This window comes from Doryrhamphus excisus, linkage group LG9 (genome assembly GCF_037039965.1).
Source record: "Doryrhamphus excisus strain RoL-2023G ecotype Guam linkage group LG9, RoL_Dexc_Guam_v1.1, whole genome shotgun sequence".
Classification (NCBI taxonomy): Eukaryota; Metazoa; Chordata; class Actinopteri; order Syngnathiformes; family Syngnathidae; genus Doryrhamphus; species Doryrhamphus excisus.
The window spans coordinates 5,315,454-5,333,291 of record NC_136365.1 but is presented as its reverse complement, the minus strand read 5'-3'; the positions used below and the strand labels follow the sequence as shown (position 1 = coordinate 5,333,291).

Genomic DNA, 17,838 nt, shown 5'->3' with positions numbered 1-17,838 from the left:
AACGTAAATATATTTGGATTAAAAGTATAAACAGAATAGCAAAATCTTTAAAGGAAAAATGTACAGACTGCAAACCTTTATTGTCCTTAAGTTATGTTTGACAGCTGCAGTATGTGTGTGTGATTGTTAGATTTAGAAAAACAGGAAGATTTACGAAGAAAAAATAATGTAACCTGTTCAAACAAGTGATTATAGTGTCTGTTCTTCTTCTTGGACTTCCAATCTCCTTCAATCTGTTTTTCTCTTTCCAGTCGGACAGTAACACCAGTTTCCTGAGGGCTGCCAGAGCTGGAAACATCGATAAAGTCCTTGAGTTCTTGAAAAATGGAGTCGACATTAGTACCTGCAATCAGGTAAGGAACATTCTAAACCAACAATTCAAAGATTATGGCATAATTTGAAGTACATAGTTTATTCTCTTGTTTTAAAGAGAATGTTTCAGTTATATTGAAGTTATCATACAAGTGCATTATTGCCACCTCCTTGTCTGGAGTTTTTCTGTATACAATTGTTCCTTGCTTGTTTACTTCTTACACATGTTTCTCAACAATTATTGTTATTTCATGTAATTTATTTGTGTGTTATTAAATATTGCACCACATTACTTATATAATAGCTTGATAACTTAGTAACTTAAACCTCACAGAGAAGATCAGCGAGGAAACAAATAATGACAACAAGAGGGCCTTCTTGCGAGCCTAATAATGGCGTGATATTACCAGGAGTGTAAACAAATTTTGAAGTATTTCTTCTATTTCTTCTCCAAAAGGATGACCATTTGGAGTAAACTATGTCTCTCTGACTTGAAATGAACCTGCTCAGCACTTTTATCCATTCCTGCCACCAACACAATTCCTGCACCTCACCACTCACATTCCGACCACAAATCTCAGCAGTATCTGAAGTGCCCTCCCTCTCCTTGACAGGTGGTATTTGCCCCCACCTCCCAACCCCCACATTCCACACAAGGAGAAGGAAAGAGGAGGGTGCGCCTAAAAGTCTGCACTCCTCCTCGCAGGCGACATGATTTACAGTAGTCACAAGGTGGCTTAAAGGGGAAGGGAAGGAAGAGGGGTGTGTGTCTTGTGTGTGTGTAACCGTGTCATTACACGATAACGCTTCTAACTCTTGATATCAGCTACTTATAATACTCTGGTCAGCTGAGAGGAAGTAGCAGCTGCCCACTTCTAACAGTGCTGTTTATTATCCTAAGCAACCATAGCTTTTGTTTTTCTCAGCCCCAATAACAAACATGCAAGCATACACACATACGTACGTGCACTGGTCCACCTCCTCTCTGCAACAGGAGAACCCTGCCCTTCATAGTATCTGTCATGTGTCAGATGATCAAATGTGAGCCCTTGTCAGATGACCAAAAATAACAGCGAGTGACATTATGATATTTACATCCCAGTGTGTGTGTGTGTGTGTGTGTGAGAGAGAGTGAGAGAGAGTATTGGCACAGGAGTATGAGAAATATTTATACTGCTATTATACCTCAAATTATTGTGCTGGACGTGTTTGCATTATTGCACTTTCCTAAAAAACAAAACAAAACATTGTACCAGACCAGGGTTGTCCAAAATGTGGCGTGGAGGCCATTTTTGCCTGCAGCTTGTTTGTTTATTGGTCATCGGCATACTCCAAAAGTAAAATCAGTTATTTGATTGATTTATTATTGTTCAATAAAGAGATACGTGTATCATCAGGTATATTATAGAGATGCTCTTTTTTACTGATATCCAATATGCTGTTATTGTCCATCACTTTATTTTCAATACCGATATAGGCAGCGGATCTTCCGTCAAACTAATGTCAGGTCACATCATCATATAATGAATGAACACATTGCGCTTCTTTTAATGTGATGCCACCGGATGCATTTCACAAATAAACACTCTAAAAAGACAAATACTACAATATGCAATCTTTTATATCATCTGTTCCTATTATAGATTTACAACATTAGACATAAGATTTCAAGAGGGGAGACCAATTGTCAGCCAGCCAATTTCAACAACAGTTGACGTCATGACATGATTCTAATCAGAGTGCAAAAGCTAATATTATACTAACATCCTGGGGAAAACAGTATATACAGTACACTAAAAGAAATGCAGTAACTCCTGGGATCTTTCCACACCTGAACTGTCTCAATGATCACCATCTGGGATACCTTTCAAGAGTTTCAGCAAATATAAAGTCACTTAAGTCATCTGTCACTGGTCTAACCGGGGTTGTCTTGAAAACTCCCAATGGCTGCAATGGCTGTTGTGTATTTTAATGTTTGTCCACCTTTAAAAGGTAAAACAACCGTCCCTCGTTTATTGGGGTTAATGGGCTCCTGTGGTTCATGACGTGGTGTTAGTCGTACACTTCTGATTACGCTTCCTAAGTATTTTGTATGACAACACAATGATCATTTTGCGATATTGAAAGCAGGAGACATGTTTACTTTAAAAGGCCAATGGATTAAGGATTGTATTACTCGTGATTAGCAGAGATATTGCTTCCAAGGAAATGAGCAGATCTAAATCATGCCTGTGGAAAAGCACTCAACACAATTACCAAACCATTATCCCCAGTGGTCAACTGAGTCAGGACATCAGCAGTCATGATATTATACAACAAAATCCTGCAATAGGGCACTCTACAGTACCTTACTAAGTGATTAGAGTCTAGAATCAAGAGCCTTGTATGTTCATCTCCAATATATTCATATATGATTCTTAGTGAGACTAGAACATCATACGTTCATTTCTAAGTGAATGCAGTATATCCTGGAAAGCAGCACCTGGAGCAAAAGGAGAAATACACTCTTCCTCTTCCTGGTTTTTATTTGAATGAATGAGATAAAGAAAAATAACAAGCTCCTTAAGCTCATAAAAAGTATTTTGCTAGTACAGTACATGGGATATTGTTGTTGTGTGTCGGTCTGTCGCTTTGTCAACTGTTTTATGCCCACAACCACAGTCTAAGAGGCTATACCGTTCCCTATAATCTAATGGGATCTTACTCTTAAAGCTGCATGTGTTGACATTTCCTCAATTTGGACTATAGGACAGTAGTTACCATGCCTGGTCACAGCGAAAGTGAATTGTTACAAGGACGTTAAATGTAATCTCACTTGGCTGGAGCTCACTTAAATGTTGTCGCTCTAATATCTGTGTGTCCATTAGCTAAATGAAGCTTTTAGTTACGGCTCAGAGGAAAAACAGATTTATTGCGTGTGTGTGTGTGTGTTTTCTGACATTTGTGTGCTCTATATTCATATATGTTTGTATGACTCAGCCTTCTTTAGCATGCATGAGAGCATAACGTTAAAATGAGTCAAAAAGTTGTTATGGCTACAGAGAATCAGTCAGTGATTTCACCTATGTGAATGTCCTCAGAGCATGTGTGTGTGCGTGTGTGAGGATTTACTTGTGTCCTTCCGAATACACCCTGGCATTCTTTCTGGTGATGATAATGATGCACTAAGCTGAAACCTGTCAGGCTGCACATTCAAATGTGCACTGAGGATCATCTCCATGCACATTTGGAAGCTGCTTTCATTTTGCTTGCTGGCTCTCCACTGGGCAAAAATATTGCTGACTCACTGGTCAAAATATTAAGTATAGTTACACAATCTAATAACAAAAAGCACAATTTTGAGGTATTAATATAACTATATGTTTATTATTGTGGTTGTAGTTTGCAGTGGTGTACAACTGCATTGCATCATACCGAAAATAATACAGGATTATTTGTCATGTGCATAGTTGTGGTACGACACGCTGCATCTGTGTATTAGCTGCCCTAAGAGAAGCATGTACAGATTGAATAATAGGGGTCCCAGGATTGACCCCTGTGGAAGCCCACAGGTTCTAGCCATTTGGTCTGAGACATAGTTAACACTTCCAACAATATAGGTAGGTAGGTAGGTAGGTAGGTAGGTACGTAGGTTGGTCGGTACTTTATTCACCCCCATGGGGAAATTCGCATGCCTCTGGTTTTGGTGTAACAGAGTCATTGACATAGTTCACTCTCTGAGGACTGGCCTGTTTTTCTTTTTAAAAGGCTGACATTTTTAGTTGCCTCTACATATGAGCAGCCATGTTTACATGCCTGTGCGTCCCACTTACCCTCTATGACTATGCAGAAAACATGGCACAGTAACACGACACTCCTTATGGCATTTAGGAACTCATGTCTTACACCGCGTGCATGTGTACACGTCCACGTCTTCTTTTTTGTGTATGTGTGTGTGTGTGTGCAAGAATGCCCTACGTGCAGAAGCAAAGGGGGGGCGCTGGTGGTGGTGGTGGTCACAACATAACAGCTCTTGGTTTACATCAGTGCCAGCTTAATCTTCCAAGCCAGCAGGCACGGGGAAGAAGAGGCAGAAGACAGGTCTGGAACTTTGGACCGAAATCTGAGGACCATTGTTGATGGTCCTATCATTCCTGAATATAGCTAAGAGTGCAGCTTCAGAGGGCACAAGAAAAGAAAGAAGGAGGAAGATATTGGTTTGAAAACAAGGAGCAAGACATTTTCAAGTACATTCGAGACAATAAAGTTTGTGTGCTGAAGGAGAATGGATGAAGAGGAAGATGAGGTGAATATACTGTGTTGTTGTTTTGCACTGTGTCATAAATAAGTGGGAATTGGTGCTTCTTTTGTTCCATATCTGCTATATTCACAAAACTTTAAGGGGTGTGGCATGGGAATTATTACATTGTGGTGAGAATCCAGGAATCAGTTTTTCTTTATTATCACTTCCGCCAAGTGTTAAGAGAGGAGATTATGTTTGTTTGCATATGTTACCAGTGGAATATCAATTTGAGTATTCAGCAATTTCAATAAAACTTTAGTGTGTATCCATGATGAATGTGTGTCTCCCATGTGGTCCACAAAAGACGCCACCTACAGGACATATATTCAGCTTCGGTGCAGTTTTACTCTCTACAAGATGCCATTTTTGCTGTGTTGAAATGTATTGTTATATTCAGGGTCCACCCCATGGGATGTCCTAATCTATTCACGTTTGTACGTATTTATTAGCTAGCATTTACTCCTGAACTGCTGCACACAAAAAGGTGAACATTTGGTAAAACATGCCTAGGTTTGACCGTGTAATTCAGATTTACTTGAAAATTCTCATACACCTCAATATGCAACTTTAGTGTGTTACTATGAAATATACTCCAAATTTTAGCAAGACTGGTTGAAAAACTACAAAAATATATTTGCAGGAGCACAAGTTTTTTTGTCATTACCTTTGTCCTAATGATTAAACAACTTGAACACAATTCATACAGGGCACCATAAGTGTGATTTTGTGTTTCATTTGTTATTCCGTATGTTCCAATCTTTACATTTAATATACTTTGTGTGTTTCTTTACCCTCCAGAATGGATTGAATGCCTTGCATTTGGCAGCCAAAGAGGGGCACCAGGATCTCGTGGAGGAACTGTTGGAGAGAGGAGCACCTGTTGACTCATCCACGAAGGTATGTGTATATATCACTTCGGCCATTTCACTTTCAATATTAGATAGTAGAACACAGTGCACCATTCACATTCTACAGACTATTTTATGTGTTTCAAAGAGGGGTCACATTGGACCTGTGACAGCAGTGAGTGTCGGATAATCTGCTTGTTATGTGACTCTCTACATCCCTCATGCGCCACTCTTAACAGCCAGCAACATTTAACAGCCAGCATGCAGGGAAGCCGGTGCTCATGTCCTTGGATTGACAGCAATGTGACCTTTGGCATTAGCTTTTCAGGAAACATAGTACCATTCTTTTCATGTGGGTCAACAACATTTAATACTAGAGATGTCTATCTCATTGAGCAATCACAAAGTCCCCACATAGACTTAACCTAAGGAGGTAGGTCAGAGATTTCTAATTGCATACCCTATAAAGATATTTTAGCTGGCAACAACTTATTTAACTTTAAATGATGCAACTCGTCTGCTCAACTTATCAAATTCAAGACATGCGGTTAAAGCCTTAGATTTCAAAACTTTTTTTTCTTTGATTAGTTAATTAATCTTGGGCTCCAGCATGCCTGTGACACTGGTAAGGATAAGCAGCATAGAGAATGGATGGATAGTTAATTAATCCTATGGTTGACAAAATGTCACCATAACACAATTGCGTAACATTTTAACAGTCATACATACATTAACAGTCATACATAAATAAATACATTGAACATTCTTGAAAACATTTTAACAGGCTGTTTAATTTTGAGACATGTAGACACATCCCATTTACCATGTAACATTTGACCTTTTTACAGAAAGGAAACACTGCCCTCCATATTGCCTCGCTGGCTGGGCAAAGAGAAGTGGTCCGCCTGTTAGTCAAGAGAGGAGCTGATGTGAATTCGCAGTCTCAGGTGAGAAGTCTTTGCATGATTACCAGATACTAAAATTAGCAGTTACACAAAAATACTATGTACTCTCCCCACAGAATGGATTTACGCCACTTTACATGGCTGCACAGGAGAATCACTTGGAGGTTGTAAGATACCTGTTGGAAAATGATGGAAACCAGAGCATTGCAACAGAGGTAACTGCATATGAGTGTGTTGTGAGAGATCATCAGGTGTCGGAAAATTATGATTTCTTTACTACAAATAATGGATATTTTATCTATCAATTACTGCAAGTATATCAGCTTTGCGTTCAACTAACTTATACTAAGTAAGTACATTGAGTAAATGGAGACACTTTTTGTTACATTTTTGTGTTGAACTGTACAAATACTATAAACTTCAGCTTTACAGATGCCATGTCTGCTGTGCTAGCAGTGTGTTAATTAATTAATCAGGTGTCATACTAGAGGTACAGTACAGGGGAGGAAAAAGGTGTCCATATGAGGTGTGGCCGGCATGGCATCGATGAGAGGGGAGGCCACGATACGGAGAAATACAATAAGATTTATCATTTGATTTGCCTATTTCCCTTCTCTTTGTGACTATAAAGGACGGCTTCACCCCACTTGCCATTGCCCTCCAGCAAGGTCACAACTCAGTGGTGTCCCTGCTGTTGGAGCACGACACCAAAGGCAAAGTGCGCCTACCAGCCTTGCATATTGCGGCTCGAAAGGATGACACCAAGTCGGCTGCACTGCTGCTCCAGAACGACCACAATGCTGATGTGCAATCCAAGGTGAGTGTTCACCCCTCTACCGGTTCCTGTTCAAACTTCCAACGAAACTCAACAGCTTGCTTGAGGTAGTTGGGGTAAAAGTTCATGGGGTGATTTGCAAGGATTACACCCCCTCATTTAGTCTCTCCTGTTTTAAATGATAATATGACTGGGCCTTTTTAAATGTGCATTACCGTTGTCTGCCTTGTCTGTCCCTTTTGTTTCAGTATGGTCCAACCCTATTGACTTACCCTGTGTATTTTGTGATGGAGAAAGTGCTTTCCCTAACAACCCAACACCCTATCCCTCCTTTTTCTCTCTGCCTACTAACCAGATGATGGTCAATAGAACCACAGAGGTACACCAACTGACTCGTCACCGCTCTATTTAATTCATTTGACCATCTCTTCAAGCTTTGTTGTTCCCTTAATTTAGCCAGGACTTGTGTAGTCATGCATGCTACAAATACATGTACCAATATGAATGCATGCATTATACCCCCCAGCATGGCTTACACTGTTATATTATATATGTACCGTCAAAGTTTATCACCATAGGTGATAATCGGTTTAGTTTATTTGCATTTAAAGGAATTTTGCCCATCGTCCACAATTCTTATGTGAGACATGAACACATATGTCTTGCTCTTTTCTGTGCATTCTGAAGATGTAAAACAGCGAAAAAGATGCTGATAAAAATGCACATAATGGGAAGCACTTATTCCACTTATAAAGCTGGGTGAAAAAAAAAGTGCCAACAACGACCATTTACATATAATGAGACCTGCATATTAACTAAGCTACAGCGACATTGTTATTACGTGTTACGTCACAGGCATATTTACATATTGACACTTTGCCATACCACACCGACTAGCTACCAGCTGGCTAGCGAAAAGCTTTACCACGCAGTCACCCATGCACACGTAATACCTCAGGCCACTACAAAAACCTAACACTGCCATGTTTTTGGTTTTGAGTTTGGAAAAGTTTCTATGTGAAATTAATGCATCAAGGAAGGAAGTTCCAGTAATGCTTAAGTGGACCAAAATCCGGCAAAAATACCACAGCATGGCGTGTTGTTATGAATGTACCTGTTACAGCATGTATATAAAACCTGCTTTAATAATGTTTTTTGTAGCAGCATAGGTGTGTCCCCTTACATGCAGTAATGAGATCTCTCTTTTTACCTGTTTTTATATCTTTAAAAAGATTTTTAAGACATGTGTTCATGTCTCACATAAAGATTGTGGATGATGGGCAGTGCACTGTTACTTCAATAATTGTTTTACTACCAATTTGCTCACATTTTTCTCTTATTTAGTTATGGCTCTTTTACTTGCCATCACCTGCAGCATGCGTACATCAAAAACCCGATAATCTTGCTGTTTTTTTTTTTTTACGATCTTTAAGTTAACTCTGTTTCTTAATTAAATTGCACCATGTCTATCAGAATGGGAAGGTAAGGAGTGAACCATATACGGCTGACTACTTTAGATGTGTTTGTAGCTTATGTTGATAGCCATCAATGTCCATTTGTCTGTCAGCAAAGTTTCTCATAGTGAGTAGTCGCTTTGTGTAGCTTCTTTTTTTTCCTTTGTACACATTTTGACTTTTTTCACCAGTATGGAAGAAAAGAAAGAGTTGTGCATGCATTATTTTGAGAATGGTCATTTCTTTTCTAGTTGGAATTATGTCAATGTGTTTTTCTTTTAAGCATGTCCGCCTTACGGTAATGCAACTTGTGTAGAATCAGGTTTCTGTTCTTGTGCCAGCGTTCTTTTTCTTTATTTCCATTTATTTGGTTTGCAACTGTTCTCCTGTTTTCACCTGCTGTTTCCACCGTTACTTCCTCTCTCCTCTCCTTTCCTCTCCCCCTATCTCAAACAGAGTGGTTTCACCCCTCTGCACATCGCCGCTCACTATGGCAACGTGAATGTCTCCACCCTGTTGCTGAACAGAGGAGCCGCTGTGGACTTCACAGCAAGGGTAGCCACCCTATTCCACTTTCTCTAACCAAATTCAGACACATAATTTTGTGTGCAGTCTATAATCATTGTATTTGAACTCACAATAAAAGCACTGGCATTTTGCTGACGGATGAAATAATAGACAATTTAATGTCTACAGCACACCACCATACTGTATTTTTCGGTCTGCAAGTTGCACTTGTGTAATAGCTGGCTAGTCATGTGTGACTTGACTTAGATATCAAATATATAATTTAGCCTATTTTAAATGTTAATTCATACTGACTGTCATGAACCAAGAAGTGAACATTACTGTCAACAGCCACAAGAGGGTGCACTAGGATGGCTGGGGTGCACTAGGACGGATGAGATCGTGAGCTTGGAGAATTTGCTTAACTTTAAGTTATTTGGACTTGCTGGGTTTTTATGTTCATTTATCCTTTTCATGCTACCAGGTATGTATTTATGGTATTTTGCAGCTACTGTTAATGTGGTATGTCAACATAGCGGACATAATAACTATTCAGTCTGTTGTTTGTGCTGTGGAGTTGAATAACTTGCCATTCCACATTAAATGTCTGTTCTTGGTCTTTTTTGGGAAATACATTTGTAAATAAATGAGACTTAGAGTCCAGTGCGGCTAATATATGGCAAATATATTTTTCTTTTCCTCTTTGTGATACTCCTGAGCAACTTATATATAGTCCGGAAAATATGTTAACTTGAATTGTGGAGTGCGATGTAGCAGATTTTAGCAGAGTTGGTGTTCAGGTGTTAATAACCATAGGAAAGAGTACGGTAATTTACCTGTGACGAATAACCCCCTGTGTTTTCTCCGTTCTGTTTTTTCACCTTTTTGCATTGAATTGTCACCAGTCTGTTTGCTGGTTGATGCATTCTTAACCAAAACAGCATGTTATTTATTTGTGTGACATCCCATTCCCTCAATTGAAATATTAAACCTCATATAAAACAATATCAAGGCAAAATGTTTTTGAAGTTCAAGTAATCAACAAGGCAGCTTGAGAGTTGCTTGCTCTAAGTGTATGGTCATAAGTCATATCCTTCCCATTGTTCTCTCACGTGTCCCATTAGAATGGAATAACGCCTCTGCATGTGGCCTCAAAAAGAGGTAACACCAATATGGTGGTCCTGCTGTTGGATCGAGGAGCTCAGATTGACGCTAAAACCAGGGTGAGTCAGCACAAAATGGTAATTTGCTGACAAAGGGTGAAACTGACCAACTTGATGCACCTACAGTAGATTTCTTAATGGTCTCTGCTATGACATCATATTCCAGGATGGGCTGACTCCCTTACACTGTGCAGCCAGAAGTGGGCATGATCCTGCAGTGGAGCTGCTGCTGGAGAGAGGAGCACCCATCTTAGCCAGAACCAAGGTATCATAATCACCTGGAGGCAGATATTATGTGCCATTATTTACCTTACCTTATATACCTTTAGAACAGAATCGCAGTGTAGTATTGCACAGCAGTTTCTTATATAATGTCTTCTCACAGAACGGACTGTCACCACTGCACATGTCAGCCCAGGGCGACCACGTGGAGTGCGTGAAGCTGCTGTTGCAGCACAAGGCGCCTGTTGATGACGTCACACTGGACTACCTCACAGCGCTGCACGTTGCGGCCCATTGTGGCCACTACAGAGTCACGAAGCTGCTGCTGGACAAGAAGGCCAATCCGAATGCGAGAGCACTGGTATGCAAACACATATAGCCGCCCTTTGCCTCTTTGCAGTTCAAATTCAGATCATGTTAATTAATAATCACCACAATCACCAGACTTGCTTGTTGGAAAAAGAGGCTTTTATTGCAGGTTTTAATTATCTCACAATACCTATTAACCAATCATTTACCACATATAGCACACAACTAACACAATGACACGTCTTTCTGCGTCTACCAGAATGGCTTCACACCCCTACACATCGCTTGTAAGAAGAACAGGGTGAAGGTGATGGAGCTGTTAGTGAAATACGGAGCATCCATCCAGGCCATAACTGAGGTGAGACACTTTGAACACCTCAAATTGTACTAACTAGGTAGACGAGCATCTTATCCTAATTGTTATTGCACTTCTGTTTTTTTTTAGTCGGGCTTGACTCCCATCCATGTTGCTGCCTTCATGGGCCACCTCAACATTGTTTTACTTCTACTACAGAATGGTGCCTCGCCTGATGTCCGCAACATTGTACGTTTTATCACAGGGGTTGGGATGGAGTTTTGTTTTGAATAATGACATCCGGTTTTTGCTCCAAAGCGTGGCGAAACTGCTCTGCACATGGCAGCCCGAGCAGGCCAGATGGAAGTGGTGCGCTGTTTGCTGAGAAACGGAGCGCTAGTGGATGCCATGGCCAGGGTGAGTCAGCACCGACCATATTGCATCTCTTCATAAGCATACACCTGCATAACGTAAGGAATATTAGATTGTTCTTGTACTAAGTTAGATTATGTAGGTGTGCCTAATTCTGTGGCAGTGGGTGTACTTCCTGCTTCTCCCTTTTTGATCTGTTCTCAATGTTATCCTTCAACTTCAGGAGGACCAGACCCCTCTCCACATTGCGTCCCGTTTAGGGAAAACAGACATTGTCCAGCTCCTGCTCCAGCACATGGCCCACCCAGATGCTGCCACCATCAACGGATACACTCCCCTTCACATTTCAGCCAGAGAGGGCCAAGTGGAGACCGCTGCCGTGCTGCTGGAGGCCGGAGCGTCACACTCGATGGCGACTAAAGTGTGTGGAGAATGGGCCAGATGTTCTCGTACATGACCTTAATATACCTAATGACGTTTACCTTCTTGTTCCTCCCACCACAGAAAGGATTTACTCCATTACATGTAGCAGCTAAGTATGGAAGCCTTGATGTAGCAAAACTACTACTGCAGCGTAAAGCTCTCCCTGATGATGCTGGCAAAGTGAGCATTATTTCCATTGTTTACTCCGGTGTATGTTTTTAAAGAACAATGCTACATAAAAATTGTTCCATTTCTCCATTATTCCATAAATCCTGTAATGAAATGCTTTCTGTTCTAGAATGGCCTAACTCCGCTCCATGTGGCGGCTCATTATGACAACCAAGAGGTGGCGCTCCTGCTGCTGGACAAAGGCGCATCACCTCATGCTACTGCAAAGGTGAGGCCTATAAAAATATAATTAATGCTTTATTGCGCAACCTTTTTAGTCAGCGTAAACCTTACGTTTTATTACAAAGTTGTTGAGGGTTCTTGAAGATGCATATAATGGTTCACCTTTCTTTCCTTGCAGAATGGCTACACTCCCCTTCACATTGCAGCCAAAAAGAACCAGACTAATATTGCATTATCGCTGCTGCAGTATGGCGCAGAGACCAATGTTCTGACCAAGCAGGGAGTCAGTCCTCTTCACTTGGCTGCACAGGAGGGACACGCGGAGATGGCCAGCTTGCTGCTGGGCAAAGGAGCTCACATCAACACAGCAACCAAGGTATTGTAAATATTACTCAGGCAATGCGCCATCATTAAAGGGGAACTTTGCTAATTGTTTCCAATCCTGAAACAGTATCCTGAAAACTGAGTACATGCTATTTAAACCTCCATCTTCTATGCCACTTAGGCCCGCGAGGGTCACAGGGTTATGCTGGAGCTTATCCCAGCTGACTTAAGGTGGTATACCCTGGACTGGTCGCCAGTGAATTGCATCGAACAATTCATTCAGAATCACATTCATACCTATTGACAATTTAGAGTTGCCAGTGAACCTAACGTGAATGTTTTTGGAAAGTGGGAGGAAGCCGGAGTAGCCAGAGAAAACCCATGCACGCACAGGAAAATCATGTCAAGCGGGGATTCAAACCCAGATCTTCCTGTTCTCCTGACTAGGCCACCATGCAATGCTAATAACCTTAATAATTGTTTTACTTTGTCTAATTTTGAACTTTATTTTCCTTAAATACCAAAAGCGACCTCATGGACAGTAACATAATGATGCAGAGAAGCTGTTCTCCGAAAATGGCAACACTTCCGTGACGAGCCATGCAGTCACGCAATTCACTGATTAGAGTGTCTTTTTGTTTTACAGAGTGGACTGACCCCTCTGCATCTCACTGCACAAGAGGACAGAGTCAGTGCTGCAGAAGTATTGGCCAAAAATGATGCCAACCTGGACCAGCAGACAAAGGCAAACAAATGCTTGCTGACGATGAAAACATCATCTCAGTGAACTCACAGTAAGCAACACACCATGCAGTGAAGCCCTTAATATAACACTTTTTTGTCTACACATCAGCTTGGCTACACACCTCTGATAGTAGCCTGTCATTATGGAAACGCCAAGATGGTCAACTTCCTGCTACAGCAAGGTGCCAGTGTCAATGCCAAAACCAAGGTAAGATCCAAATAGATGTATAAATACACTTTTCTAATGTAGATGTCACGGTAAACAAAATAAAACCACATCTCAACATCTATCCTGCAGAATGGATACACACCTCTCCACCAGGCAGCACAACAAGGGAACACACACATTATCAATGTTTTGCTGCAGCATGGGGCCAAACCCGGTGCTACCACAATGGTGAGAAGAACAGGAAATAAACAACAAATGTTTTGTGAAACAAGAAACAAAAAAACTGAATGATGTGTCCTCATCTTAGAATGGAAACACAGCCTTATCCATCGCCAGACGCCTGGGTTACATCTCAGTGGTGGATACACTCAAAGTAGTCACCGAAGAAGTCATCACTACCACAACAGTAGGCATTTCAATTATTTCATTGTTTAATGCTAAATGACACACCAATGTTTCTCTTTTTTCTGATTCTTCTTTCTGACTTTGTGTTTCAGACGGTCACAGAGAAACACAAACTCAATGTACCAGAGACCATGACGGAAATACTTGATGTATCTGATGAAGAAGGTGAGGAACCTACTGCACAGCTGACTCTTTTCTTCAGAATTCTCAAAGTCGTCCATATTGTGGCACCATACTGCTATTTATGTAGCTCTAAAAGAGTTGTGTTTCTTAGCACTGGGGATTGAAGATGACTTTTGCATTGATCTGGAAGGTACCGCTGCACCATAGCTGAGCTAATCTGACTGCCTGGTGTTCCCACTGAAACTAATATGTGTTATCTCATATTACCAGTTTGTTTGGTGTTTGTTCTTCTCCTTCTCCTAACTACAATGGGTCGTTTTTTTTAATTATATAAATATAGATGGTCCTTGGGTTCAATAGAATTCCATTTCTAGATTTGGCTTAAGTTGGATCTTACACCTAAAACAGTAGTTGGTCCCTCTTCAGCATCTTTCTTGTGGCTCCACGCTGAGCTCTATGAATTTTTTTTTAACACAGAAGCATAGGAAGTGTGCGTTTTTGAAGAGTTTGTAATATCCATCTCACTACTGTGTTCTGACTGCTGATTGGATGATCAAAGGAAGGGGCGGGGGTGTCAGGTGTAACCGGACGGGGAGAACATACAAACTCCACACTGAGATGGCTGAGGATGGAATCGGACTTGGGTCTCCTAGCTGTGTGGCCTGCGCACTAACCACTCTTTCATCGTGCAGCCCTTATATTGAAAGCATGAATTTCAAAATTTGTTTTTTTTTCTTGGATTTTGCTGAAAAATACTTTCATTCATTCATTTTCTACCTGGGAGTCTATCCCAGCTGTCTTTGAGCGAGAGGCGGGGTACACCCTGGACTGGTCGCCAGCCAATCACACGGCACATATACACAAACAACCATTCACACTCACATTCATACCTATGGACAATTTGGAGTCGCCAATTAACCTAGCATGTTTTTGGAATGTGGGAGGAAACCGGAGTACCCGGAGAAAACCAACACAGAACATGCAAACTCCACACAGAGATGCTCGAGGATGGAATTGAACTCGGATCTCCTAGCTGTGTGGCCTGCGCACTAACCACTTGCCCGCCATGCAGTCCTAAACTAACATTTTTGTATAATTTTAAAAATTCTTGTTAGCTGAGGAATCATGTACACAGATGGAAAACGTCCTTACACCTGAAACATGTCTACTGTGCAGGTGAGGACACAATGACGGGTGACGGCAGTGAGTACCTGAGAGCAGAGGACTTGCGTGAGCTTGGAGATGACTCTCTGCCAGGACATTACTTGGACAGCTTCAGCTACATGAGCCACAATCTGGACAGGTACCATAGTCACCTTTTACTTTTAATAACACAAATGAAGCACATCCAATGATTTGGAATTTCAGGTGGTGCAGCTCAAAGAATTAGAATATCCTTGAAAAGTGAATTTGTCTCAGTAGCTTAATTCCAAAAAGGAAACTTTTCTATTCTATAGATTCACTGAAATCAAATATGTTTTGCACAATGAGATGCATGTGTATATACAAATCAATGCATAGTATTATATAGTGAGTATTAGATATTATTTACACAAAACATTAAATATGTATGCTCTTCAAACAGGCCTCAGCACCAAAGCTTCCATCACAGGGATGACATTCTTATCGAGGATATGATCGCAAGCCACCAAGTAAGCACAGGCCATATATTAAAAGGAAAAAAATGCACTTTTACGATAATTTTCAAAACAACTATTTGTCTTTAGGTGTCAGCTCTGTCGAGAGAGCACGATAAGGACTCATTCCGCCTGAGCTGGGGGGCTGAGCATCTTGATAATGTGGTGCTGTCCTCCAGCCTGCTACACTCTGGGTATGATGACACTGCAGCTATGCTTATACATGTTTGTTGGTCGTTACGGGTTGTGTGTGCGTATGTGTGTATGTCACTTACACATTTACACTTTGTGTATTTTATTTTCTCACATTAAATCATTTTTAATTATTTCTGTCATTTTTTCTTTATTGTCTTGTTGCTTCTGTGTGCACACACTCATCTTTTTGTGATCTGTGATTGCGTGTGTTGTTGTATTTTGCTTCTAGCAGTTCGTCTCCTTGCCTAGACCATGACAACAGCAGGTGATACTCTTTATTTTGCCTTCTCGTTATGCCTCCTCTCCCCTGTGTCTTCGTTTTTACGCATCAGCGCTTAGATTTGGCTTTATCGATTAATGACCAACGTTCCTCCATCTGCATTACTGCCTAATGCATGGTTTGGTATTGCACGAGTTTGTGTGTTCCATCTTGTTAACTGTAAATAGCCTAAATATTTTCCCCAGATCAGGTAATTACATTTCATTGTCGTAATTTGACATACTGTATATGTGACAAGACACTCACCAGAACCTCTGATGAGGTGCAGGTACAGTATGCTGGCACAATAGTAATACAAATAGAACAATAACTGTAAAAGTGCATGTCACTTGCTAAATATACTACGTAAAAGGTTAGTTAGGATAATTCATAATGCAGCTTATCGAGAACATACATACTCTTTATTCCTAAAATCGCAATTAGTAGAATTTGCTGATCTGGAAAACTTATCAATAAATCAATAACCTGCCTTTCATAGTCACATTTACATACCGGTATCTATTATTATTTATTATGACTTATATAATGTATTTACAGTGAATATAAACTTTGACTCCTATTGAACTACATTGTTATACTGCCTTATCATTTTCCTATGTATTTTAAAATTGGCAAAGACTACATTTGGAATACAGGAAGTGAACAAATGTGTTGCAATCGATATGAAGGATGGGTGGGTAGGGAGGGTAGGATTAAAGAAGCTTTGCTTCTTCCTACTCCTTTTTGGACATAACTTTTGTATTTGTGTTCAAAATAAATTAAAACATTACCACTACTAATATAACGGGATCCAAGAGAAGATCTGTCCAATGCCCATTATTATTATTATTATTATTATTATTATTATTGCTGTGTTTTTGTTGTTATTATTATTACTATTATGGAGCAGTGCAAAGTCTACTTTCAGAGTGTGTCTTTATTCCACAGTGGCATATCATCATCTCCGACTTTGTGGTTTTGCCATAAGTTTGGTACAACTGTGACCGTTTCCACAGCCTGAAGAGTCCAATTGCTCATGCCCAGTGATTCTTAAGAGAATCTTGTTCTTTGCCTGCCATGCTTGCAATTATCGTCTGGAGTGGAATAACACTGACAGTGACAGCAACTGTTGCCATGAATGAGGATGCCTTTGTATTGGTTATGATGGCACTTGCTCCTTTTTCCAGTTGCATTGTCTGCATGGTGTTTAATAGCCAACAACATTATAATACAGCATCTCTTTGTTCATGCTATTTTTGTCATGCACTTTTCTTTTAGCTTTCTGGTCAGTTTCATGGTAGATGCAAGGGGTGGGGCCATGCGGGGCTGCCGTCATAATGGCCTAAGAATCATCGTCCCACCAAGGAAGTGTTCTGCACCCACAAGGGTGACATGCAGGCTGGTGAAGAGACACCGCCTGGCGTCTATGCCCCCCATGGTGGAAGGTGAGGGACTGGCTGGTCGCATCATCGAAGTGGGACCCACCGGAGCCCAGTTCCTGGGGTAAGTGTGTGTCATAGTGTAGGCTTGTTGGGGGGTGTGTGTACAGTAAGTGTCTGTGGGAGTGGTTTTACGCTGGTGTGTTCATACTGTCTTCTTCACTCCTTCCTGTGCTGCACACTGGATCAGTAAGCTCCACCTTCCCACAGCTCCGCCCCCTTTGAATGAGGGCGAGAGCCTGGTCAGTCGTATCCTGCAACTGGGTCCACCAGGAACCAAGTTCCTCGGGTAGGACCATGAATGGCGGCCCACCCTGCCACACCC

General features: G+C 41.0%; 1 protein-coding gene across 2 annotated transcripts in view; it reads left to right on the top strand.

The window, feature by feature from the left end:
- The window catches only part of LOC131098204 (uncharacterized), a 69,830-nt gene that overhangs the window by 14,781 nt on the left and 37,211 nt on the right, over nt 1–17,838 (top strand). For both annotated transcript variants that reach the window (XM_078793279.1, XM_058045948.2), the window contains exons 2-29: nt 252–353; nt 5,393–5,491; nt 6,291–6,389; nt 6,464–6,562; nt 6,979–7,164; nt 7,478–7,501; nt 9,033–9,131; nt 10,208–10,306; nt 10,413–10,511; nt 10,632–10,829; nt 11,037–11,135; nt 11,223–11,321; nt 11,391–11,489; nt 11,668–11,865; nt 11,949–12,047; nt 12,166–12,264; nt 12,397–12,594; nt 13,189–13,287; nt 13,396–13,494; nt 13,585–13,683; nt 13,763–13,861; nt 13,953–14,025; nt 15,160–15,286; nt 15,569–15,635; nt 15,711–15,814; nt 16,045–16,080; nt 17,353–17,577; nt 17,704–17,802. In XM_078793279.1, the coding sequence (XP_078649405.1) occupies nt 252–353; nt 5,393–5,491; nt 6,291–6,389; nt 6,464–6,562; nt 6,979–7,164; nt 7,478–7,501; nt 9,033–9,131; nt 10,208–10,306; nt 10,413–10,511; nt 10,632–10,829; nt 11,037–11,135; nt 11,223–11,321; nt 11,391–11,489; nt 11,668–11,865; nt 11,949–12,047; nt 12,166–12,264; nt 12,397–12,594; nt 13,189–13,287; nt 13,396–13,494; nt 13,585–13,683; nt 13,763–13,861; nt 13,953–14,025; nt 15,160–15,286; nt 15,569–15,635; nt 15,711–15,814; nt 16,045–16,080; nt 17,353–17,577; nt 17,704–17,802 (3,122 nt within the window). The remainder of the gene's footprint in view (nt 1–251; nt 354–5,392; nt 5,492–6,290; nt 6,390–6,463; nt 6,563–6,978; nt 7,165–7,477; nt 7,502–9,032; nt 9,132–10,207; nt 10,307–10,412; nt 10,512–10,631; nt 10,830–11,036; nt 11,136–11,222; nt 11,322–11,390; nt 11,490–11,667; nt 11,866–11,948; nt 12,048–12,165; nt 12,265–12,396; nt 12,595–13,188; nt 13,288–13,395; nt 13,495–13,584; nt 13,684–13,762; nt 13,862–13,952; nt 14,026–15,159; nt 15,287–15,568; nt 15,636–15,710; nt 15,815–16,044; nt 16,081–17,352; nt 17,578–17,703; nt 17,803–17,838) is intronic.